This window comes from Psammomys obesus, unplaced genomic scaffold (genome assembly GCF_907164565.1).
Source record: "Psammomys obesus unplaced genomic scaffold, mPsaObe1.curated_primary_1811, whole genome shotgun sequence".
NCBI lineage: Eukaryota > Metazoa > Chordata > Mammalia > Rodentia > Muridae > Psammomys > Psammomys obesus.
In genome coordinates, this window is record NW_026592118.1 from 12,823,840 (window position 1) to 12,851,073 (window position 27,234).

The following is a 27,234-nucleotide window of genomic DNA, read 5'->3' on the forward strand; positions in this document are numbered from 1 at the left end:
TTTCTTTCTTTCTTTCTTTCTTTCTTTCTTTCTTTCTTTCTTTCTTTCTTTTCTTTTCTTTTCTTTCTCTCTCTCCCTCTCTCTCTCTTTCTTTTTCTTTCTTTCTTTTCTTGGCGTAGCCCAGGTTGTCCTGGAACTCACTACGTAGACCAATCTAGCTTTGAACTCACAATCTGCCTGCCTCTGCCTCTTGAGTGCTGAGATTAAAGATATGCACCACCATACCTGGCTAGGAATTTTAAATCTAAATTAGTTCAGACCACGAAGTTTCTAGCCTTTGCATTTTCCTGTGGATAGTCAGAGCAGAGTGATGGGCTCTTGATGAAATAAATTCCCACATGTCCTGATGATGGCTTTGTTCTTAACTGTAATGTACCCTGTATTGAGCCCAACCTATCATTTCTCTTTGTTGTGCTTGTCTGTAGAGACTCCTGATGGATTTGATTTTTTCTTTAAACAATTTTGTTAAATTGAAACAATTTTTTTCAAAGTTAAGAATTGAATGTTAAATACATGATGGCATAATCAATCATTTGTACACAGAATGCAAGTATTGGCTTTTACCTTTAATACTTTTCTAAGTATATGTCTTTTATATTAATGTGTCTAGTTGATATTTAGCAGGAATGTTTTTAAATTGTGTGTGTCTGGGAACATGTACATACATATACACCTTTAGTCACCATGGTGTGCTTGTAGAGGTCAGAGAACAACCTAAGATAATCAGGGTTTTTTTTTCCCCTTCCATCACGTGGGTCTTAGATGAAATTTGGGTAAACTGATTTAACACAGTCTGCTCTATGTGCTGAGCCCTGTCTTGGAAGCTCCTATTTGGCTGGCTGGTTTTAAAATCTATATTTGAAACCTACTGTAAAGAGATTAAACTATCGGTTCATTTTACTGTCCATAATTTTTATAAGTGACTGAATTAAAATGTACAGTGCCAGGTGTGGTGGTTCATGCCTTTAGTCCCAGACTCTGGAGACAGAGGCAGGTGCATCTTTTGAGTTAGAGGCCAACCTAGTCGCCCATACAGTGGCTTCCAAACTAAAGCTACACAACGAGAGCCTGTCAGAACACACACACACACACACACACACACACACACACACACACACACTTACCAAAAGTTCACTCATGATGACTAATCTCCATGGCATGAGTGACAGTGGGGAAAATAATCTGCATTGTCCAGTCCATCTGTTGAGAAGCTTCTTTAGTGTGATTTAGGGAACTGCCATGTGCTTTATGATCCTGGATACAAAGAGAAATGTCTGGTGCTGATATTTGTGTGCTGGATAAAGATTTGAATCATAACATCATTAAGAATGCTCCTGGGCCAGGCAGTGGTGATGCATGCCTTTAATCCCAGCACTCAAGGAGGCAGAGACAGGTAGATCTCTTGAGTTTGAGGCTATCCTGGTCTGCAGAGTGAGCTCCAGGACAGCCAGGGCTACACAGGGAAATCCTGTCTTGAGAAACTAAAAAAAAAAAAAAAGGGGGGGGGGGGGGGGGGGGATATTGAACTCTAGAGGGCTTCTCTACCTGTTCCCAAATACTTGAATAATTGAGACAGAGACCTTTTAGATTTATAAAAGCTTTAAAGCACCATAACTGTGCAGGTATCAACTCTCTGAGCTATTTTGCTATTTTCCAGCTACACACCCCAAGTTACTTGCCATAATTGTTCCTGCCTGGGCTGTTTCTGTTCCATCAGGCCACATGTTCATGATCCATACTGTTCCATGGTGACTTCCTTCTCTCCTACTTCCTCTTCTGCTTCTCCCTCCCCACCCTTATTTCCCCACCTGACCCCAAGCCCAGGAACCTAAGCTCTCAGCAACTTCATTTAATCAGTCAGAGAATATTGGTGAGCAGAGTTTACCACCACTTAGTATTTGTGAGAATGGCCAGTCTGGACTGTACCCAGATCTTGGGGACCAGTATTTAACAACTGAATGCATAAGGCCAGACCAACTCACAGCAATGCTCCTAGAGAGAAGGCCCACAAAATTCAAGTGGCAGTATAGTCTAAAATTTATATTGCATCTACACTAGGGATTGGCTGATTTTCTGCAGCAAGCCAAATAGTAAATAACCTAAAGCTTTACAGGCTAGATGCCTCCTGTTGTGACTACTTTGCTTTGCCCTTGTAGTGTAAAAGCAGAGGAAGACAGTACATCAACAAATGGCTATAGTTGTGTCTCAGTGAAACTATATCATGGGTTTGAAATTGGAATTTTATCTTATATTTTGATATAAAATACTAGGTTGTTGTTGTTTTTTTTTTCTTTTTTTCTTTTTTTTTTTTGCAGCCATTGAAAGGTAGAAAAACATGTGAACCTGCGTTTAACTCATAGGCTATACAAAAACTAAACAGATTCTGAGCCAAATTTGGCCCTGGACCATAATTCGTTTTACATTTCCAGAAATATCTCTTGTACTGTGGGAAAGTGAGGCAGGTAGGAGCAGAATCAGAAAGAGTTGTGAGCCAGTCAGTACAGGGTGTCCGAGGGGACCAGCCTCTGGTAAGGACTGTTAGTGTAATCTGTGTGCTGCTAGTATGAAGTGGCACTGTCAGGACCAGGGCTAGAGGCTGGAAAGGATTCATTTTTACACCTACCAAATCATGTCTGCCTGCCTTCTGGTTATAGAGATCCTAGCAATAACCTCACAGCTCTGTTACAGGTGGCCATGCTGGGAACTAATGTTTTCCTCTTCTGGTTCTTTAATGTCAACCAAGGATTTATACAAATAGGACACTACTGTCCCCTGAGGCCTACAGCGTATCACTGACCAAGAGCAATACAGTATCAGCATAGGTAATGTCAGATTTCTCATAGTCAGTTGAAAATAAAAGGAAACCAGTGAGATTTAATTTAGCCAACTATGTCCAAAATATTATTTCAACATAAAATTTAAAAGTATTTTTCATACTAAATCTCCAAACTTTTATATGCATATGTCAGAGCCAGAGCTACCTGCTAGTCTTCAGATAGCCATTGTTTCCGTGTGGCTCCTGGACAGTACTGAACAGCAAAGGTGTCTAGAGAAGTAAATTGATGTTAGAATAAAATTGGTTATAGTTTTTGTTGTTGTTGTTGTTTTGGTTTTTTGAGACTTCTGTGTAGCCTTGGCTGTCCTGGACTCTCTTTGTAGACCAGGCTGGCCTCGAACTTCTGTCACATCCATCGATCTGCCTCCACCTCCTGAGTGCTGGGATTAAAGGCTTATGTCACCACACCTATCTGGTGTAGATTTTTTTAAATAACATTTTAAGAAATTTATTTGTAAATGTGATTATGTTTAGCTGACAAATGGGTATTTTAAGAATTTTTCAGTTTTATGTTGTTTAATACATCAAAACTAGTGTTTTAATTTTTGTCTTTTTTTTTTTTCTTAACCTGTATGTGTTTGCCACAGCACAGATGTGGAGATCAGAGGGCCATTTGGAAGAGTTAGTTCTCTCCACCATGTGGGTCACAGGGATGGAACTCAGGTACTCAGTCTTGGTGGCAAGCACTCTTACATCCTGAGTTACCTTGCCGACCTCCTTTTTTTGGGAGGAGGGGCTCTTTTTTCCTGCCCACTCATAGCTTGCCTACCTATTTTGGACCAAATCTAGAAATGTTTATTCTTCTTCATTGACAGATATTTAATTTTCTGTAGTTTATCAAGTCTGTTACTTGTCTTTTTATCTTGGCTTATTTGTAAGTCATCTTAGAGGATAAATACTCTATTTCAGAAATCTTGAGGGAATCAATTCCCTGGCCTTCCTAAACAGCACTTTTTCTCCCTTTTAGTTTAATAACTGTGACAATAAAAGTCCTCATTTTATTAACTCAGTCATTCATGTAAGGCATGCTTAAATATATTCTTGTTCTCCTCAGAAGCCTTTTATAGTAGTGTTTGGTATACTGTGTGTATGTGTGTGTGTTTAATTTTGAGACAGGGTCTCTGTTTTATGTGCACTGGTGGTTTGCCTGCATGTATGTCTGTGTGAGGATGCCAGATCCTCTGGAACTGGAGTTACACACAGTTGTGAACCTCCATGTGGGTCCTGGGAATTGAACCCGGGTCCTCTGGAAGAACAGCCAGTGTTCTTAACCACTGAACCATCTCTGCAGCCCCCACACAATGGTATTTGAATGAATAATTTTTTTGAACCGGTTTTACTTATTTTGTATTGTATTTATCACAAATGATAACCATACTTTAACACACACCCCCTCCTTTTTAGCCCCTAGCAACATCTATTTTTAAAGTTTAGGAATGGGTGTGAGAAAGCAAGATGATGTCCACTTAACTCATAGAACAAGTGAGATGATTCATGTGAAAGTGTTTTGCAAACTCTAATAAAACAGTGTCTCACGTGAGTTTTCTGTTAAACAGTTTGGGTTGAGGTTGTAGTTGCTAGAGTACTTGCCTGCCAGCATAAAGCCCTGGGCTCCACCCCTCAGCATCACGTAAAATTTGATCAGGTGGTGCATTCCTGTAATCCCAGGATTTGGGAGGTAGAGGCAGAAGAATCAGATACTCAAGGTCATCCTTTTTTGAGGTGAGACTAACATGAGACCCTGCCAAGGAAGAAAGGCGGGCAGGCCTTTTATTTATTTAAGCCAGGCGTGGTGACACACACTTACAATCCCAGCACTTGCCTTTGCACATCTGCCAAAAGTCAGTTCATCAAACCTGTGTATGGATTTTTCTAGACTCTTTGCTCCTTAAATCTTAATGCCTGTTTTATATCAATACTACTTTAGCCTTGATAGTTGTAGGTTCCTGGACAAACTTTTCTCCCCCTCTCAAGTTGTATTGGTTATAATTTGAGGAAAATCAGGGAATTCTGTACTAGAATTTAATAACCATGTATTGAATATTTGGTAGGTGCTATGCTTTATACATGATATTGCCATATTTGGAGTCCTGAAGAACTTAACTTTCATCTCATGGGATTCATACCGTAATCTTAAATTCAAATCCTAAGCCTTCACCCACTGTTGTATTTCTACTAATTAAAATGTTTCTGAAATCAGAATGTTTTACAGACCTTATCATCAGTATTCTCTGTTTGCCTCCTGCCTCCCATCCAGCCACCACTAACAGGTGATGTGAGTGGATTCCTAGAAATGGGGAATGACGATAGACATAAAGGATTGGTTTTTGTTTGTTTTGCTCTGTAAAAATTGCAAAATTATTCCATTTTTACTTGAAACTCACATTGATATATTTTTAAGATGTGCTAGGCAAAGAACTTGTTTCAAAAGATGCCTTTCTACAAATGAACCTCAGAAGCCAGCCTCAGGTGTCACTCACACACGCCTCACTCCCCATCCACCTTGTCATTTTTTGAGACAGGGTCTCTCACTCCCTAGAGTTTGCCAAATAGAATGGGTAGTCAGCTAGCCAGGAAACTGCAGCCAATAACCTGTCTCTGCCTCTCTAGTACTGGAATTATACAGCATGCCACCACACTTGGCTTTCTGTTTTTTGAGTTGGGGGTTTTCTGTGTAGCTTTGGCTGTCCTGGAACTCACACTGTAGATCAGGTTGGCTGTTTTTATTAGTAATTTTCCTTGTTTGTGAGGAAAGAAAGATTTATTTTGGCTCACAATTTTAGGACACAGTCTGTAGTGGAAGAGAGGGGGAAAGAATGTGAGACAGCTGGTCATGTTATCTGTGGTCAGGAAGAGAAAGATGAGTGTTTGTGCTCAGTGGGGCTTTGCCCTTTTTTTCTTTTACTCATTCAGGACCCTAGCCAATGAGATGGTGCTGCACACAGGCAGGGTGAATACTACATTCTCAGTTAATCCTCAAAAGCACCCTCATGGGTATAACCAGGGCTACGTCTTCTAGGTGACTGATACCACCAAATTGACCATCACTCCGTTTTGTCTCAGGAGTGGAGTTTTCATTTGTCTAAGAATATAAAGGGAGGCTCATAATGTTTGGGTTTTTCTTCCTTCCTCCAGATTACCCCGTCTTTATTTTTTCATCAGCCTCTGACTCTCCCTACCCTATATTTCTAGTGGGCAACTTGGTTCCTGTGTCTCTGACTTGTTCTATTCCGTGTGCCACTCCTGCCTCAAACACTTAAGGAGCGTGTCCCTTTGGGCTTCTGACTGTTCTCTGCCTTATAAGGTCACTCAAGCCAGTACTATCCGGCAGTACCAGTTCCTGTTTCTTTTACAAAGACCTTTAAAGTTTACTGAAGGATGAATGCAATGTTCGAAAGCTTGGAACTACAGAAATACAGCTAGTAGAAGTAGAACAAAAATAGATGGTGTGCGAGCTAACCTTGGTTACTGAAGCATTTCTGACTATAACTGCTGAAAGTAGGAGTGAAAGTTGAAGCAAATGCGTAACAGGAAGAGCAGACAGTTGCAGTTCTGTAGGTATGTCAGGCCCTTGTGGCAAAACAAGTGAACAAACGAACACAAACCAATGTGGTGTCCTTGTGTAGTGAAAGTTGAGAATTAAATTTTTTTCTGTGTGTGTGGTTTTTTTTTTGTTTTTTTTGTTTTTTTAAAAATAAAGACAACTACTTTATTATTTGGTTTTTGACACAGGGTAGCTTTGGCTGTCCTGGACTCAGGGAGGCAGAGGCAGGCAGATCACTGTGAGTTTGAGGCCAGGCTGGTCTACAAATTGAGTTATAGGGCAGCCAGAGATTCACAAAGAGAAACCCTATTTTTTTAAAAAAAAAAGATTGTTTCCCCCTCAGGTTGCACAAATTTAGATCATGGCCATCTTTGCAGACTTGTCTTTGGCAAGTAGCTAGTGTTTTTAGAATCTACATTTGTTAGAAACAAAAGCCAAAGTAAATGTTAGGTATTGTGAGGGGTAATTGTAAAAGGTGGTCATGGTGAAGAATATAATTTGATTTAGTAGCTGCCATTATACTACGCACAGAACTTGACTTTTCCACAAGAGCCAAACTGCTGTTTCAGTGGTATCCCTGGAAGCTAAGGTGCAATAGCAGGGCTGAACATGGATGTTGTGTTTTAGTGACAAGGATGACCATTCTGTGTTGATGAGTGGAGATTTAATTGACTGTTGTCTACTGTTCTACTCTCTAATGAAGACAGCAGAACAGCTAAGTGTATCCTTCCTATCATGGTTTCAGTAATTAGTGATCTCCCCCTAAGGAGGAAAGTCCAAGGGAGGAGAGACCCAAGGGAGACCCAGCTGCTCAGAGCTCCATTTCTCCTAATGAATAATACCTTTCCTCCAGGGGCCAGGTGGAAGGAGAAATTGAATTAACACCCTAAAGAGCTAGGGTTTAAATTCTGTTACCCAGCTGACTACTCAGGACAATAGTAATGGACTGCTCTTTGTTGGGATTTTGGCTAGACTACCTCATCTACCTTTACCAAAATGACTTGTTACTGTATCAGGTTAACTTTCCTCATTAGAATGAAAATAGGGACTTCTGAATATGCAACAAGAAGTGTTTTTTAAATGGAGTGTCTCTTCACAACTGGTCAAGATGCAGAGAATAAGTGTCTTTAGAGCATTCAGCCATAAATGGAATATCTATCACATTCTGTCCCCGGGAGAGTCAAGGAACGTCTGAAAGAGAGGGAAGAAAGATTTAAGATCCAGAGGTCAGCGAAGACTGATACAAAACTGTCTCTAGACAGATAGGACCTCTGCCTTCAGGAACTCACAGCTGCTGTGGTTGCCCAAACAAGAGCTGTACAAGATCAAGCAAATCAGCATTCTAGCACATGATCCCAGACCCCAGCTCAGGAGCTCTTGATAGCTGGTGGCTGCAGGGTGGGGATGTCAGGTCTGGGTTGTTTTGTTTTGTTTTGTTTTAGTATGGTCCTTGGTAAGTTGACTGTGCTTCTGTGGGTAGCCTCATACCCGTATGTATTTGGGCAGCACTGATTGGACTCGGGAATTTTTCTTTAAGGACCTAGAGTTGAGAAGTGAGGGGAAACCCAGGAGGAGTTAATGGTGGGAGGAGGTAGATATGATCGAAATACATTGTGTACATGTAAGAAGTTCTCAGATAATATATTTATTTATGTATAAATAAGCGTATTTTTTATCTTCTCGAGCTCCTTTTTCCTCCCTGTTTACTCAGCCTCTAGAATGCTGATTACAGGTGTACATAACCACAACTGACTCTCTTCCACTATTTTAATCTAGCTCTACATCTAAAATTGCAACAACAAAACTTTGTAATCTTTTTTTTTTTTTTTTTAATTTGTATGTTTTGACCATTTAACTTTGGAGACCATTTAACTTTCCATTTGTTAGGAAGCATGTAGACTGTCCTCTCCTAAGAGTAAAGTACCTTAAGGCCTCTTAAGAAATGTCTGGAACTGGGTGGTGGTGGTGGTGGTGGCACATGCTTTTCTTAATCCCAACACTTGGAAGGCAGAGGCAGGTGGAGCTCTGTGAGTTCGAGGCCAGTCTGGTCTACAAAGAAAGTTCTAGACCAGGGCTACATAGAGAAACCCTGGCAGGGGGGAGGGGGCCACCAAGGGAGAGAAAGAAAGAAACGTCTTGAGCAGAAGTAATGACTCAGCAGGTAGAGGCACTTTTTTCACCAAGCCCAAGAACCTGAGTTCCATTACTGGGACTCACATGGTGGAAGGAGACAGCCAGCTTCTCAGGTTGCTCTGGCCTCAATACAAGTACTTTGCCATGTGCATGCCTGCACTCACATGCATGTGTGCAAATAGATAAATATAAGGACTTTTTTCTCTTCATTCTTTCTAATTAAAATGCTCTAACTCCCTGGCGCTTTGATCACTTCCACTTGAGGGGGGAGCAGCCTTACCAGTCCACAGAGGAAGACAAAGAAGCCAGTCCTGATGAGACCTGATAGGCTAGGGTCAGATGGAAGAGGAGGAGGACCTCCCCTATCAGTGGACTGGGGGGAGGAGCGCAGAAGAGGGAGGGAGGGCGGGATTGGGAGGGGATAGGGGAGGGGGCTACAGCTGGGATACAAAGTGAATAGACTGTAATTAATAAAAAAATTTTTAAAAATTCTCCAACCCCAGTTGGTTGTATTAGATGTAGATATATATAAGTAAGACTATTCTTTGCGGGGAAAGCTGGAACGATAGCTCAGTGGCTAAAAGCACTAATTGCTGTCCCTTCCAAAGGAAGAGTTTGATTGCCAGTACCCACGTGACAACTCACCAACCATCTGTAACTCCAGTTCCAGAGGATCAAAGATCTTCTTCTGACCTCTGAAGTCATAGGCTTGCAGGCAAAACATTCAAACATGAAATAAGGAAATGAGTTTTTTAAAAAGATTTTTTTTCCAAACTTGTCAGCTTTACTAACATAAGAGGGATTTTTTTCCCCTTGCTGTCTTTGTTCATTGGTAGCATGTCTAACCTGGTCTCATTTGGACACAATCCACTTAGCTTTGTAGTTCCTGAGCTGCTGTTGTATTATGGTCAGATCCATGATTTAGTAGTGCCAGTGAATGCTAATGAAACTGTTTTGTTAACCTATCTGAATAGAAGAGATGAGGCCTGAGCCTCGGTTTTGTTCATTTAAAATGAGTGTCTGCAGGGTGTCAGGCTGATCTCAGTGGACTAATGGTGACTGTTCCAGATAGCTCGGAGTGCTGAGAAGAGATGACAAATAGCCACAGGAGGACTGTTAGGAACAGGTGCTACCTTAGGTGGGGTGGTTTTCAGGATGTCTTCTGGAGAACTGACATTTGTGCTCATGACAGAATGACAAGAATGAGTCATACACTCAGAAATCTGGGAGTGGTGGTGGCTGGAATAAAGAGGTCAAGGCAGCAGGAGGTTGGCAGAGGAGAACAGTGGTCACTGGACCTGAGAAGGTCATAGGGTAATCGATGAGCTAGCTCAGAGAAGTGGATTCAGCTGGCAGCTCTGGTTCTTTGTGCCGTGATGGAATTGGGAGCTCATCCTGACTAGTAAGGACTGGGCCACTGGTGGGGAGTAAATGAGTGCCAACTGGGAGGTTTTCTGTCTTTCCCGTGGGTGGTGGTGCTACTTTTTGTGAGTTAATTTGTGTTATAGCTCATTGGTGTGAAGATACTCCCCAGCCTGTGAGCTGTGCAACTCAGAGTTTGATGCAGGGAACACGAAGCACACCCCTACCTGCAGTATAGAGTTGGAGTTGAAATGCCTATGGGGGTGGGGGGGTTAAACCTAGCAAGCCTGTAGAGGACATGTAATAATTTCTGTGGATTGAAAGAAGAGTGGGGCAGTGTCATGAGCAACATACAGCTTCCTAACAAATAATCAAGGCTCTGCTTGTCTTCATGAGTTATGGACCCTGTACTAACATGTTCCAGGAAGTATTAAGGAAGCAGTCGGGGAGTAAGAAGTTAAAGTTCTAATGCTTGATATGTCAACATACAAGTTCTGTACTGGTGATCCTGTGGAATTCATCACCAGTTGTTTGGACATCCCTAGGCCTGTTCCCACCATTGGAACAGAATTCCATATTAAAGGAGTATTTTAAATAAAATGCTTGTGTGACAGTTTTTTTCAGATTGCTTTTTAAAAGCTGATAACTTAGTAACATTGTGACAGCCATCTGTAAAAAAAAAAAAAAAGCACACATGAAGTAAGACAGCAGGTGTCAGGGACAGCATAGCATTTAAAGCTTACTTTAAGAATTTACAGGGCAGCCAGGGTTACATGGAGAAACCCTGTATTTAAAAACAAAACGAAACTAAAAGGATTTACTTTCTTGTCCTGGGTGATGCTACACACCCAGCATTCCAAAATGAGCAGAGCAGAGCCTACAGATCTCTGTGCCCCTGTTCCAGCCTAGTCTATAAAGGAAGTTCCAGGACAGCTGTCTTGAAAACTGAAAGGGGTTGGAGAGGGAGAGAGAGATAGGAAAATAGAAGGGGGACTGTTTAAGAGGAAGGGGACTACCAAGAGGTGGGAAGGGGACAAGAGAGTGAGAAGAGGTAGGAGTATAATTAAAGTACATTATATACATATTAACATGAATGTTGTAATTTTGAAATTTTTTGTATTTTTTTAACTAATATACACTAATAATATAATTGGGGTCTGGAGACTGGCTGCTCTTCCAAAGGTCCTGAGTTCAATTCCCAGTAACTACATGGTAGCTTACAACCATCTATAATGAGATCTAGTGCCCTCTTCTGGCCTGCAGGAGTACATGCAGGCAGAATACTGTATACATAATAAATAAATCCTTTTTTAATTAATATGTGTGTATATATATATATATATATAATTGGAGGGTCTGGGGAAACAACTCAGTTGGTAAAGTACTTTGCAAATTCCCTCAGTTTTCTTTTTTGTTTTGTTGTCTTTGGCAACTGTGATGGCAAGCACTTGTAATCCTGAGTATGGGGAAGTGGAAGACTGGTAGAGCCTTGGTCCAGCCAGTATTCTATAAAAGAGAAAAGGTGGGCAGTACACGAGGACAGCGTCCAAGACTGTCCTTTGGCTTTCATAGCCCATGTAATGTATACATGCATTGGTTAATTACTGAAAGAAAAGAAAATTTTCAGGAATTGCACCTGCCCATCTTTCTGTTTTTGTTTGCCTGTTCATTTAGTTCTCTAGTTAGATTTTTATTTTCAGATTATGAATGTTTTGCATATGTGTGTGTTTATCAGTCGATGTGCCTGTTGCCCACCCAAAGAGGTCAAAAGAGGCTCCAGATAGTTGTCAGCCTCTAAGTGAATGCTGAAAATCAAACCTGGGTCCTCAGGAAAAGCAGCCAGTGCTTGCTTGCTTGCTTTTTTTTTTTTTTTTTTTTTTTTACCACTGAACCATCTTTCCAGCTCCTGCTCTTTTGTTGTAAAGGATTGTCCCTGACTATTGCATATGCTTATTGGTTAGTAATACTTAAGAATGTCACAAAAAAAAACATTTACATGGTAATAGCTTAATTGGTTAAGCTCATAGAAAGCAAATTAATTCTATTTCACCTTTGAAATTACTAAGATGGGTGGTAAACCATGATATCTTCAGTTTCTTCATCTCCTGGCTTTTTGCTTTGGGCTTTGTTTGTATTTAGTTATCAACGTTTTCTTTTTACTGCTTGTATGGGAGGGGAGCTGGACATACAGGCAGTCATGAGCTGCCCAACTTTGTACTTGGAATCAAACTAGGTTTCAGTTCAGATGGCTTTTAATCACTGAACCATCCCTCTAGTCCTAGAGTGGCTTTTTGTAAAACAGTTCTTTTTATCCAAGTGTGCCTATAAGTCTAAATGTTCTCTTTTACAGGAAAGTCCTCACTGACAATTCAGTTTGTTGAAGGCCAATTTGTTGACTCCTATGACCCAACCATAGAAAACAGTGAGTATTGTTTTCAACTACTTAGGAACTGAGAAAGCATTTTTTTGTACACAAATACTATTTGTAGAGTCTTGAAGGTCTGTTAACTTTATATTTCTCCAGTGGGGGAGTTAAAGAAAACTTGGAGAAATTTTAGTCAGTGTGCCTTGAATTCTTTTTTATTCAGTTCCTATGTCCTCTCATATGACGAAAGTGATATATCAATCAATAGGAATCTGCTCCCACACTGGTAGAACTTTCATATACAGAATCGGCTTTAAGAAAAAGGAATTGAGAACAGTCTTATTTTTATCCCCACCCCCTTCATTCAGCAGGAACTCTTTGTATAGGTGTCAGGTTTGAAAATAATGAAAACATTCCAAACCCTTGTACCTTGAGGAGCACCCTGCTCTCTGAGTCCTAAAGACTTGAAAGAAGCTGCTGGGAAACATGCTATTCTGGAATCACAGCAGGTGCTACAGCATTGGACAGAAGTTGTCTCTAAGTCTGTTGCATTTCATGTCACATGCAGGAAAGGGCACATATAGCCAGAACCAGCCACAGCCTTTACTTGTTGCCTCTGACGCTCTTAAAGATGCTCGGAGTGGAGTCTGTGTTTGTCATCAGTGCATCCAGAGCAGCTGCTTTGTTGGGAACTTGGGCTGTCCTTTTTCACTATTTTAGAGCCTCCTGCTAGACTCTGGAGCTAAGGTGTCAAGTACTTGAGACCAGGACTGATAGAGGGTTTGTCATTAGGAACAGATTTAAATGGGAGTATATCGTTGGCATGTTAGGGTTTGTCATTAGGAACAGATTTAAATGGGAGTATATCGTTGGCATGTTAGATGGAAGCAGATTTAACAACTAGGTTCTTAGTGACTAGCATGTTGGCCTTTACCTCCTGAGCTTGCAGCAGACACACTGATGCACTCTGACTCTTTACTGAGAGTCTACAGGACAGTGGGAAGAGTATATGAATTAAAAGTTTTGGCCTCTGGAAATATGGATGTTTGGATGGGTTTTATGGGTGGGGAGTTAGTTGGGGAAGAGTGTGTTGTGTGGTGGCCGTGTTTGTTGCCTGAGTTCCAAGTTGATCTCTGCCTATTAACTGATTATTCCGCATGAGAGCCTTCTGAGCAGTTAGGAATACGGGAAAACCAGCTTGACTAGTTGAAGGGTGTCAGTATCACACTTTATTGTGCCTTTGGGTTTTTCCTCTTTTGGTGTTCAGCAGTGAAGACATTATCATTGTAAAGTTAAATTCATAATGTTTAATTCAGTAAGGTCTGCAGGCAAGAGCAGAAATGATTATCAAATTGAATATCCCTTGAGAGTTGATGGGGGCTTATTTTATCACTGGATTCTATTTATTGTATTTTCATAGTCCTGTCAGGTAGAAACCCTTATTTAATTCCTCCACTATTTGGTAAAAAAGCATTGTTTAGTGGTATCCATGAACTGGAAAGAGAAGAACATGAACTGGAAAGAAAGGAAAGGTTCTATGCCAACCAGAGCTACATATTGAGACTTGGTCTCAAACCCCCCAGCACCACAAACAAAAAAAAAAGGTGGAAAAAATCTGGTAATTATTTTATACCTGCCTTTATCATTATAGGATATATAATGATTATATATCTTTATAGAATAAGTTATTAATAGCAAATGTTCATAAGTGGCACATTTGTGACATACCTACGTCTGTAAAATAAAGTTTTGGGACTTCTTCATTTTCAATAGTTACAGGAAGCCAGGCATGGTGGCACACAACTTCAACCCTAGCATTCAGGGAGGTATAAGACCAGCGGAGCCCATAACAGACAAGGCTGCACAGAGAAACCCTGTCTTGAAAAAAAAAAAATACAAAACAAAGCAAAAAAAAAAACAAAAACAAAAACACCCTGTGTTTTCCACTTCTGTAGACTAAGCTGGTCTCCGAAGTGCTGGGATTAAAGGTGCACACCACCACCGCTTGGCTGTGGTTAGGAAATTCTGGTGAAGAGTATCAGTGTTACCAAGCATGGCCTTGCTGGGAGCTGTCTTGGTATATATGAATTAAGGATGCTTAGCATTCCTTAGTGACACTGTCTTACTTTGTAAATGCCAAGTAAACCCATTACTTTTGTTAGCATAAGACTTCCTTAGTAAATAGTCTTAGCCTACTTGCTGGCTTCACCTGGTCAGGGGCAGAGGTGAGACAATCTAGACTTGTATCCTATGCTAGTCTGGGACTTTTTTTAAGATCACCCTGCCTCTGTTTTCTGAGTGCTTGGGAGGTGAGTACTATGCCCAGATTCCCTGTGTTCAGTTTTACTTGTTTTTCACAACTTTGCTAGCATATTTTAGACTGCCTGCCTTAACTGGGTTTTTTTTTTTTTTTTTTTGGAGGGGGTGTCTTTTATTTCATATATGTATAGAATGTGTTTTGGTCATTTATATCTCTGTTATCTTCTCCCCTCCCCCTTGACTTTTTTGGTTTTTTTTTTTTGTTGTTGTTGTTGTTGTTTTGTTGTTGTTGTTCTTTTTTTTTCCTTTAATACAATTTCTTCCTGGTGCCATTTTCCTAGACACAATACCAGGTTCTATGGTAGTTGTATAGGTTTCCCTTCTTTACTGAGATGTCAGCTCAAGGTCAGGGACTTGGAGCATCCAGGCATATAGAACAGTGCTGCTGGTACAGTAGTACCCAGGAGGTATTTGTAAATAAATGAGCCTTTGTTTTTCAGTAATCTGATCAAAACAATTGTGTCATACCTTGTGACAACTACAGCTATTTAGTTCTAATTAAGTGTAGCTGTTTTTTTTCTCATCACCAGTGTTTCTTACATCATTTGCATCAAGCCTGGGACATGACTTTTTAATTCTAGCTGAACAATTTCTCATAGATATATGTCACTGCCCCCTGACTGACAGTGATTGAAGGCTCCTACAGTTGTAGGTGATCCCAAGTTTTAGAAGTCAGAGTACAACTCTTTTTTTATAGAATAAGAGAATTTTGTTGTTGTTTTAAGACAGAATCTCACTGTGTAGCTCCAGCAGGCCTGAAACTTGCTATATAGACCAAGCTGGTCTTAAATCTGCCTGCCTTTGCCTCCCTAATGCTGGGATTTTTTTAATGTGTGGCACTACACCCAGCTATCAGTGAATTTATATTGCATATTTTCCATCTTGAATTAATCTTGTTCCATTTTCATTTGGTTCACCTATTTCTTAATATGACCATTTCCAGAAAAGCATCAAGGCTAATGTCTGAACCTGCCCATCAGCTTAGGACTTCCTTCTTCAAGCACCTAGAATTTGCATGGAATCCCCTGCTTTTCTCATTATTGTTTGGTTTTCTGAATAGTTTCCATTTGTCTCTTGCTTTTCTTTTTGGTTGTGAGACATATTGAGATCTCTTTTTGCTGCAAAAGTAAGGGATGGCTTCTGCTACTGGACCTGTATTGTACAGGACAGACACAGCCAGGAGAATGGCTGTACTTCCTTGTGGGGCTACAGATGGTTACTTGGCTAAGGTTTGTGGTTGTAAGTAGCCCTCCCTCTTGTGTTTGGAAGCATGTCCCCTTGAAATTCTGAACTGACTTTTTTCATTCTTACTGGAAAGAAGATTGTGACAAATTGCTTAGATCTTTAAGCTGAAAAGGAATGGTGGACTCAGCCTAGAACATCTGTTCCATTGCTGCGTCATCTTTCCGTAAAATTGTTGGTGTGTGTTTGTTTGCTTTTTCAATGGACTGGAGCTTCTTAGCACTTCAGTTATTACTAGTTTTTTGTGGTTTTGGTTCATTTTAGACTTCAGGCTTTACATAGCATATTTCACTTGTTTATAAGAGTGAGTGAGGGCCTTAGAGGTCAAGAGCACTGGCTGCTCTTCCTAAAGGTCCTGAGTTCAATTCCCAGCAACCACATGGTAGCTTACAACCATGTATAATAAGATCTGGTGCCCTCTTCTGGCATGCTGACATATATGCAGGCAGAACATTATATACATAATAAATAAATCTTTAAACAAAAAAGAGAGAGAGAGAGTGCTCGCTCCACAGCACAGCCATTTGGTTTTATAGAATGTGAATTATTATTGCCTGACTGCAAGTTCCTTTGGAAAGGATTCAAGGTTTCCCCAAGCTTGATTTTCATTAGCAGTTCCTAGCAGGCTCATGGAGGAAAGAGACACTGTACAGATAGAAGCTTGTTCATTTTCTATTAATGCCAACTTCTGCCAAAATAATAGGGACCCAGTTTAATCAGTAGTCATTGTTGAAATTTGTAAGTAATCCAGAGTTAATGTATATAAACTAGTATTTCATTCTCTTTTCCTTTGTAGCTTTTACAAAGTTGATCACAGTAAATGGTCAAGAGTATCATCTTCAGCTTGTAGACACAGCGGGCCAGGTAAGTGACCCTCAGAATCTCCTTCGGCAGGTCTGCCAGTCTGCCCAGCGTTCCCCACACACACTCCAAGATCTCCGGCTGTGGATGCAGCAGAATGTTAATGATCTGTCTGCCTGGCCTTTTGTGAGACCACATGGCACATCTCTGAGGAATTGTTTTTCTACTTTAGAACTGTTTTAACTTTATTATTAGCAGAGTGAGGGTTAGCACCCACTACAGAATAATGGTTTTTTGAAATTTAATTCTATATTAAAAAGTCATATTACTTCCCTTCCTCTGACCCTCCATGGTGTATATTTTCCTACGTCATGAGAAAAATATGTCTCAGGGAACTGGCAAGAGGTAAAACTTGTTTCATTTTATGAGGACTTCAGCCAGGAAACATCAGATTAGTTAGATTTTATGACAGTCAGATTTAATTGTGGATTTGATTTGATGAGTAATTATCAAAAGTTAAGTTCTTCCATATCTCTCTGCACAAAAAAGGAAAAAAAAGCCCTCAGGCTAATGAGGTTAATCAGTGAGGCAGCGATGTATGGAATGCATTGCTGGGGTACTGACTGGGACAAAGGAGAAAAGTAAGAGAACTCCAGGGAACAGAAAAGCCCTTTGACAACTTAGCTGCCTTGTTTCCATGGCACCCAGCTCTGCCTTTCCTAGAAACCATTTGTTGAACTGAATTTGTCCCTGTTCACTGGAGGGTGGGGAGTATAAAGAGCTGGGCTTTCAGCTCTAACTCTCCCTGCCCTTGCAGCATAGAGTCACAGAGGGTCAGTTCAGCAGGTGGGTGAGCGGTGTGATCACTGCAATGGTGGAGGCTTTTTTTAATGGGACCTGGGCATATTGAAATGGAGCTAAAATATTGGGATTTATCCTGTACTTAAACAAAGCAGAGGAAATTAATTTTAAGTACAGGATATGTTTGAAGTAAGCATAAAAGGATGGTATGAAGCAGGAAGTAGCTGAACTAAGTGCTGTTAGCTCTGGAGAAACCCGGAGTTTTTGTTTTGGAAGCAAATAAACCCTGGATGTGTTTAACTCTGAGTTTCTAGAGTACTGTGGCATATGCCTTTTATTCCCCAGCCTGTGCACCCAGAGCCTGTGATGGATCGTGCTGCATCAGTCAGACACTAGCAGTTCTAATCCCACAGACCCATTCCAGTTTCTGAAAGAGTATGCAGTGGGCCCTATTCAAACAAGAGATGCTAACAGCCTCTGGCAATGGCATAGACAAACATAACCTCTTAGAACTAGAAGGGGGAATCTCTGAGTAGGATTAAGTAATTTTGGGGGCTTCTCTCTGTCTTTGTGGCTGAATAGACTATTTATTACCTGAAAGAAGACACATTTAGTGTGAAGGATACTGCTTCTGCTGTTTGTAAACCAGGTTTAAACTTGGGGTCCTGGGCAAAGATGTTTAGAGTGAACTCTGACATTACCTGACCTTTAGTCTGCTTTTGTATTTTTGGAACCTTTTTTTTTTTTAAGTCTATAGAAAGTGGGGGCTAAGTCTGGAGCTAAGTCAGGTGGGGCATAGTAGCACACATCTTTAATTCTAACACTCAAGAGGCAGAGGCAGATGGATCTTTGTGAGTTTAAGGCCAGCCTGGTCTTCATAGTGAAACCCTGATTCAAAAAGGGGGGAGAGGGCTTTGAGTCTCAGCCATTCTTACTTACCAGTGAACTGCAGACAAAGGATAAGTTTTACTGCCTGCTGCTTTTCTGTTATCAGCCTCCACAGGATGGTTAGGTTGAGGTTTCTGTAGACGTGATGTCCCTCAGACCAAAGGGGACATCTAAGCAGAGCTGGGGAGGAAGTGTCTTCCTGTGGCTTTCCAAATCAACACAGGTGCATTCTTCTAAGGAAGTACTTTGCTCTGAACATAAATGTACAGTTGGACATCAAACAGTAAGTGTTTTTAATGATCTGATAACGCAGCTAATAGAACTGACAGGATCCTAGCTCAGAGAGGAGTGTGTGTTTTGTGGGTTGCCACTGTTACTCTAGTGAGCTCTTTTGTTACTGAGTAATGCATTCAGATTTAACTACTTTGAATAATTCTCACTTTTAATAATATTAATAGTTCTTTAAGGTTATATTGGATATTGAATTTGTAGCAGTGAAACAGGGCATCTCCAGCAGTTCATCCTTACTCTGTAAAAAACTTAGATAATGAATCTCCTACCTCTGCCTTCAGGTTGATCAGTTCTGGGGTCTGAGTCTGGCAGTAAATAATATGGGCTGATGATAAAGGCACATTCTTTTTTATTTTTTTATACTTTACTTTATACACATGGGTGTTTTGTCTACAGGAATGTCTATGTACCACATACATGCAGTATACACAGAGACCAGAAGGCAGTAGATACCCTGGAGTTAGGGTTTAAGACAGTTGTGAGCGGTCGTATGTGATTCTGAGACTTGAACCAGGTCCTCTGGAAGAGCAACCAATGCTAGTAGCCACTGAACCATCTCTCTGGCTTCCCAAAAGACACATTCTTTAAAAGTAATTTGTAGCCAGGCCCACTAGTATACATTTGTAGCCTCAGCTGCTTGAGAGGCTGAGGCAGGAGGATCACTAGAGTTAAGGGTCAGCCTGAAAAATTTAACGAGACCTTATCTCAAAGTCATTGCATAATAAATTTATACAGTAGTCTGCATATTTGAGGAAAAATGTACACCGTAGATATTCATAATAAATAGCAAGTACTTTTTACTTTGTACTTTATATCAGTACAGACTTTACCACCCATCACTTAATAACAACAAGGATACATTTTGAAAAGTAGGACTTTAGGACATTTCACCATTGTCAAGATTATGTATCAGGGGCTGGAGAGATAGTTTAGTATTTAAGACACTTGTTGCTCTTCAAGGATCTGAGTTTTGTGGTCACATTGGATGGCTCACAATGACCTCTGGCTCCAGTTCCAGGGGATCTGACATTCTCTTCAGCCTCTGTAGGTACCTGTACACATGTGATGCATTTGAACTCATGCAGGCACAGGAACACAAAAATAGTAAGTCAGTGTTTAAATGTTTTAAGAATTATGTATGGTATGTAATAGGGTATAGTTATACACACGACACCTGTAATCCCAGCATTCTGGAGACTGGAGCAGGATAGTGAACCTTGCCTCTAAATAAAATAAATGTTGCTTGGCAGTGGGGTGGCCCATACCTTTAATACCAGCACTCAGAAGGCAGAGGCAGGTAGAGCTCTGTGAGTTCAGGGACAGCCTGGTCCGCAGTGTGAGTTTCAGGACAGCCACAGCTACACAGAGAAAAACCCTCCTTAAAACGATAGATAGATAGATAGATAGATAGATAGATAGATAGACAGACAGACAGACAGACAGACAGACAGACAGACAAGGCTAAATGTGCCTACGGTACACATAATTGTCCTATACTTTCATATCACTAGACTATATAGTCTTCTTAAACCTCTAGCACTATTACAAACAGTGTAATGCACTGTGCTGCAATGCTAAGATCCCACTGCAGTAGTGACATTAACAGGCAGTGGGAATTTTACAGCTCAGTTAAATTTCATGAGACTACCATTGCTGTAGGGTTCATTGTTAACCAGAACATCATTATAATACATTATATACACTACATGACCATCATTGTGGCTTAGTTGCCTAATTGAAGAAAATGATGCATGTGGTTAATATAACTTGCTAAGTTTGCATGAAACATAATTTGGTTTTGCTGGGAGTGGTGTCCCACTCCTGTAATTCCAGCACTCAGGGAGGCATAGGCCGGTGGGTCTCTGTGTGAGTTTGAGGCAGCCTGGTCTACAGAGCAAGTACAGGACAACCAAGGTACACATAGAAACCTTGTCTCCAAAACAAAACAAACAAACAAAAAAACCATTTAGTTTGACCTAATTTTGAGTAAACCTAAATTATCTGCCATGCCTGGCACAGGCCTATACTTCTGACCTTAAAGAAGAGAAAGTTGAAAGATCCAGAGTTCAAATGAATCCTTTGCTACATAGAGATTTCAGGCCATCCTGGGCTACATTGAAACTCTGTCTCAAAAAAAAAAAAAAAAAAAAGTGTGGGAGCTTTAGAAGAATGTATTTAAAAGCTATAGAGTAGATACATTTGGCAGTTTTATAATATAACCGTTTTTATCATTAAAAGTTGTACTTTGCCAGGCTGTGGTGGCACACACTTTTAATCCCAGCATTCAGGAGGCAGCAGCAATTGGATTTCCATGAGTTTGAGGACAGCCAAGGCTATACAGAGAAACCCTGTTTCAAAAAAAAAAAAAAAATCTCTAAATATTTTTGTTTGTTTTTCAAGACAGGGTTTCTCTGTGTAGCCTTGGCTATCCTAGACTAGCTTTGTAGACCAGGCTGGCCTCAAACTCAGATCCACCTTTCTCTGCCTTCTGTCATTTTGGGATTACAGGTGTGAGCCACCACACCCGGCATTGCTTTAAATATTTATAGTTAAAAATGAAATTTTACCAAAATAAATAATAAAACTTAAGGCACAACACAATGAATATGCAGGTACAGTATTTTCCTCTCTTTATCCAAAAAAAAAGAGATAGATCTCCATCATGGAGGTTATTCTATAAACACATAGCCCCTGGTGACCACAGGCAGCTATTGGCTCTATCATAACTGTTGACCTATTACGTTGTCAGTATTGCTGCCACGCAGTGCTGCAGTGAAAGTCCTAGTGTACCATTGTAGTTGATGACTAGTATGTATGGAAGGAAATCTTGTGTCAGTGTGTGGGTACAAGTAGGTGAGCACACATGTAAAGACCAAGGGTTAGTGTTGTGTGCCTTTTTTAATTACAGTTTATTCACTTTGTATCCCAGCTGTAGCCCCCTCCCTCATCCCCTCCCAACCTTACCCTTCCTCCCTCTTCTCCTCCCATGCCCTACCCCCAGTCCACTGATAGGGGAGGTCCTGCTCCTCTTCCATCTGACCCTAGTCTATCAGGTCTCATCTGCACTGGCTGAACTGTCTTCCTCTGTGGCCTGGTAAGGCTGCTCCCCCCTCAGGGGGAGGTGATCAAAGAGCCAGCCACTGAGTTCATGTCAGAGACAGTCCCTGTTCCACTTACTATGGAACCCACTTGGACACTGAGCTGCCATGGGTTACATCTGAGCAGGGGTTGGCTTTGTCTTTTTTGATGACATCTCTTACTAAACTTCCAACTCAAGCATTTGGCTTGCCTGTGTCCACACACAGGCCAATACTGGGTTTACAAGATGTATTCTTCCACACTGGGTTTTATGTAGGTGCTAGATCTCAACTGGGTTCTTGATGCTCTACAAGGCAGGCACTCTACCAGCCACACCATTTTTAACTTTAAATCTTTGATTCCTGTATAGAATACATTTTTAACTTTAAATCTTTGATTCCTGTATAGAATACATTTTTGCTGAAGTACATATTAAGAGATCATACCGAATCCCAAAAAGGCTTTGTAATTGTGTTACTTTTTATCCATTTTTTTGTGTGTTACTTTTTATCCGTGCTGATTTGAAGGGCACTGTTGTGTACCTAATTCCCATACATAATTGTGTCTTTTTACATTTTTTCTAGTCAATACATTCATGAGCCAGTATGAGTTAGTTAAGTACTGTAGCTTTATGGGTTCATTCACATGCCTGCAGGATTGTTCCTTTCTCAAAAATATCCATTTTTATTAATTAGTCTGTTCAGATGTGAACTTAGCATTAATCATTGACTGTCCCATGATCATGCATATTTTTGTTTAAGACCATGATACAAGTCTTTTGGAAATGTTAATATTTTCTTCATAAATTAAACACTTCCCCCTCCTCTTTTTCCCAGGCAGGGTCTTTCAGCTCTATCTGGCATAGAACTTATTTTCTTTGATTTAATCTCTTAAAGTAATACATTAAAAACTTGGGGTAAAGATCGTTTGCTCTGCTCTGTGAAGAGTACTCAAATGTAATTAATTTTTTTCCACAGGATGAATATTCCATTTTTCCTCAGACATACTCCATAGATATTAATGGTTATATTCTTGTGTATTCTGTTACATCAATCAAAAGGTAAGACTCTAGCTGCTTGCTTGAGTTTATTTACTATACATAGATAGACCCTTTTAAAAAGATTGTGATAGAATTAATAGTAACAGTTAGAATTGGTTATTACACTAAATGATTTTAGTGATTTTCTTGTGAAACAGTCAGGTTATTTACAGGAAATAGAGTCCTCAGAAATTCCATTACACTGATAGGATAAAATCTGTTTTCTTGAGACTGCCTAGGTGGTAACTGAATGTGATCCCAGCTTTCCTGCTATTTGAAAGGGAAATAGTGAATTGGTTTATGTTTTCTGTGTTTTGCTATATTTATATGGAATTGACTTACCAGTACAATGTAGGGACTTGAGTTTGTTTGAATGTTTTGTTCTTTGGATTTATGAATCGAATCGAGACCTTTGAATGATAGAGTTTTACTGACTGAAAAAATGCAGCCACTGTTTTGTTAGTGAGAATTGATTTTGGTTCCTTTAGCTACACGTTTGTTACTGGGGATTGCATCCATTGTAGCATAAAGGTTTGTTGGAGGAGACAAAACAGATGTGGCTGAGTATGCAAGGAGAACTCATAACAATGGAAATAGTTTGTCTTTGAAGACTTTATGGAAATACCAGTGTTGGTAGATACCTTCTTGGTGTGTAGAATGTCAATTTATCATACTGTCTGCCTTTTGGTGATGAATTACTGATGCTGGGGAAATGGCTCTGTTGATAAATATTTGTAACTGCCCGGGTGTGAAGACGTGGATCCACAGCATCCATGTAAAACAGCAGCGTGGTGGCCTGTGTCCGTCGTCTCTGCACTGGGGATTCAGAGGCAGGAGGATTCCTAGGGCTTGGTAGCCAGCCAGTCTAGCCAATCAGCGAGCTCCAGGTTCAGTAACCCTGTCTCAAAAGAAATCAGAGAATGATTTAAGGAAGGCATCTGAGGTCAACCATACTGCATACACACCCATGTACACAATAAAGAAAAAATTTAAAATAACCCTTCACTAACTGTTACCATAAGTAACCCTTCTTAGATGCTTTGTTTCTCACCTTCTATAGAAAGAAATTAAAGGACCAGCTGGTGAAGTAACTTGTCCAAGGTTGCTTAGGCTATACATGACACTGACTCATGCCTGAGTCTCCCACTCCACAGTCAAGGCCAGCTGTACAGTAAACTTGACTGCAGTGATAGAATTGTTCCATAGCCTTGCTGAAGGTAGCTACTAAAATCAGCTCAAGGGGTTAGAGATTTAGCTCAGTGGTACAGTGCTTGCTAGGCCCTGGGTTCGGTCCTCCGAGCTAGGAAGAAAAAAAAGACAATAAAATCAGCCCAAATGAACAGAATTGAAAGTTCAGTTTCTTAGTTAATGAAGCTCCAGTTCGTGTGCTCAGTTGGCCTCCTGTGGCTGGTAGTTTTCTTATTGTGCAATGTCTAGGGTCTTAATTACTGCACACTATTGCCAACAGAAATTACAGTTTTCTCCTCCATGTGTGAGTGTGTCTGCATTTTTCTCCATGGCAGGAATTCGTACCTTGAAGTATTGATGTATATCTGGAAACCAGGTACTGTGGCAGCTCTGTGAGCAGACCCTTTGCAGCTGGTTACTGCTTATACTTGAGTTAAAACAAACCTAGCCAGCTCCGTATTCCTGGGAAACAGTTGGAGAAATGTAGAAATAGCTCTGGGGACACCCAAGAAGCTATGATAAACACTGCATTAATCCGTATTTTTTTTTTTTTCACTAAGCCATTAACTTTTTTTTTTTTTTTTTTTTTCATTCTCTGCTTACTAATTTGGGACCTGATTTTTTTTTTTTTTCTTTTTTTGAGACAGGCTTTCACTGTGTAGCTATGATAATATAGTATTGAAACTCACTCTGTAGACCAGTCTAGCCTTGGACTCACAGGGATCCACCTTCCTCTGCTTCATGAGTGCTGGGATTAAAGGTGTGCCACCATGCCTAGCTGATCTTTTCCATTTTTAAGAACATCCTAAATAGTTACGGATTTAGTACTCATTTTATAGTGATTACAAAGATTTCGGTTATGTGGTTTTAGAATAACTTATTCAGAGCCCTCATCTGTTCAGTAGTGGATTTGTTTATTTGACAAATGGTCTCACTGTGTAGCCCTGGCTGGCATAAAACTTGTATTGTAGACTAGGCTGGCCTCAAATTCACCTGCCTCTGCCTCCCAACAGCTGGTCTTAAAGGTGAACACCACTATCCCCTGAATGACAGGGGATATGTCATTCATGTCATGTCTGAGCAGAGCCTGTGTGGCTCAGACCATGTTTCCCTCATTGCACTGGAATATGTGCTGATAGTTTTGTTGTTTTGTTTTGGTTTGAGATGGGCTTTCAAGTAGCCTAGACTAACTTCAAGTTCACTCTGTAGCTGAGAATGCCCTGATCTTCCTGCCTCAGCCTTTTAAGTGCTAGGCTTATAGGCGTGTGCCACTCTGCGCAGCTTGAACTATTGCTTAGTGAGTAACCTCAATGACTCAAATGAGAAATTAAAGAAAAAAAAAAGTGTACATGTCAGAAATCTGTAAACTGAATACATACGATTTACGAATTTCCAAGAGATATATTAGTAAAACTTGTCTTTAGCCAGTTCATTGCTCACAATTAAGTTTTTAAGCTTGAATTTTTATTTTACGTACATGAGTGTTTGAGTGTTGTGCCTACATGCATGTCTGTGCCCCACATGTGTGCTGTGCCCTTAGAGATCAGCAAAGAGTGTCAGACCCCTGGAACTGGCAGACCATTGTGAGCTGCCACATAGATGCTGAGAAACCAGGTTCTCTGCAAGGACAGCAAGTGCTCTTAACTGCTGAGCCATTTCTCTTTTGTTTTTTTAAGAGAGGGCCTCTCTCTCTGTGTAAGAAGCAGTCCTCCTGACTCATCTTCCCAAATGCTGGGATTATGGGCAAGAGGCAGCTACCATGTGGGCAGATCTATCTTTCTCTCATATTGTCTGTTTACCTATCAGTCAGAACCATTATTATTATGTGTCGTAAAGTAGAAGTCTTACATTATTTCTTTACATCATGAAGTCCCTGTAGGATTGGTGGGTGGGTGGGTGGGTGGGTGGGTGTGTGTGTGTGTGTGTGTGTGACAGCATAAAGCAAAATGTTCTCTGTTCCAAATTCCAGAAATGGGGAATGATTATAGATCAGAAAGAGAATGAAAGCTTTGGATTTTCACCTAATCCTTCTAACGGCGTAGGGCAGGCCACTTGGAGAGCCATAGTGTGCCATCTTCAAAATTAGATCCATTGTAGATACCCTCTCTTGTCTAAAACATTGCTTAATGAGAGCTGACATGGTAACACATGTATAAACCCAGCACATGGGAGGCTGAGACAGGTAGGAAGTTTGAGGCCAGCATCTTGGGCTGCTTGAGACTTGGGTCACAAGACAAAGATTGAATTTTGAGCCTCAGGACCTGAGGTGGAGTGAGAGAACTGACTCCCAAAAGTTGTACCCTGACAACTGTACACACACACACACACACACACACACACACACACACACACACAAAACAAAACAAAAAAAAAACCCACAAAACTAATGCTGTTTGGTTTTTGTGTGATAGAAATGAAATTATTTGAAGACAGCAATGGTTTATTTGCTTTTAAATGAGATTCTGTCCTGAAACATAACCAACAACTTAAATGTGGAAGCTTGAAACAGTTTAGAGATCTTAGTTTTCTGGCTCAAGAATATGGGTGTAGCATAGCTGGGTCTTCTGCTTCAGGCCTGTCAGGAGGGTTGGTTAGGAAAGGGTGTTTCCAGGATTGTCAATGTGGGCTTTACTGGATGCTGTTCTTACTTTTCTGGCTGGAAACCATTCCCATTTTTCTACTAAATGACCCACCTTGTCAGGACTTACACACAAAATAAATCAATCTGCAGCAAGATGGAAATAAGGATTGTTAGATCCTAACCTCATGGCACTCAATACTATTGGCATATTCAGCTTATTGTTTTTTTAACATTTTATTTATTTATTTTACAGTATTATACCTTCATGTACACCTGCAGACCAGAAGGAGGCACAAGATCTCATTATAGATGGTTATGAGCCACCTTCTGGTTGCTGGGAATTGAACTCAGGACCTTTGAGAAGAGCCAGTGCTCTTAACCTCCGAGCCATCTCTCTATTCCTCAGCTCATTGTTAAGCAATCACAAGAGTCAACTGTCACCATGAGGAAACAGAAGGTGCAATTACTAGAGAGGTTCCCACTGGCTCTCGCCCAGTCCCAGCCTTTCAGATATTTCTCATGTGACTGGCTACTGTAATTCTTTCAGAGTAGGCAAATGCAACAAGTGCACTTTGCGTCCAAAGTCAGCTTATAAAAATAGAGGTGCCCTTATTGGTGAGCTTCAGCGGGGTATAATGTAGCTTGTCTTTTCTACTTTGTGGGTTCTTCTTTTCCGCTTTCCCACTCCCATTTTACCCTTTATCATTAGATAAGAGAGAAAGAATAGAGGGGAGAGAGAGATCCCTGAATCTAATTTTTTTCCTTT

General features: G+C 40.5%; 1 protein-coding gene across 1 annotated transcript in view; it reads left to right on the top strand.

The window, feature by feature from the left end:
- The window catches only part of Rheb (Ras homolog, mTORC1 binding), a 43,440-nt gene that overhangs the window by 9,619 nt on the left and 6,587 nt on the right, over positions 1–27,234 (top strand). Inside the window, exons 2-4 of the mRNA XM_055612754.1 lie at positions 12,226–12,297; positions 16,598–16,665; positions 22,638–22,720. Coding sequence (XP_055468729.1) covers positions 12,226–12,297; positions 16,598–16,665; positions 22,638–22,720 — 223 coding nt within the window. The remainder of the gene's footprint in view (positions 1–12,225; positions 12,298–16,597; positions 16,666–22,637; positions 22,721–27,234) is intronic.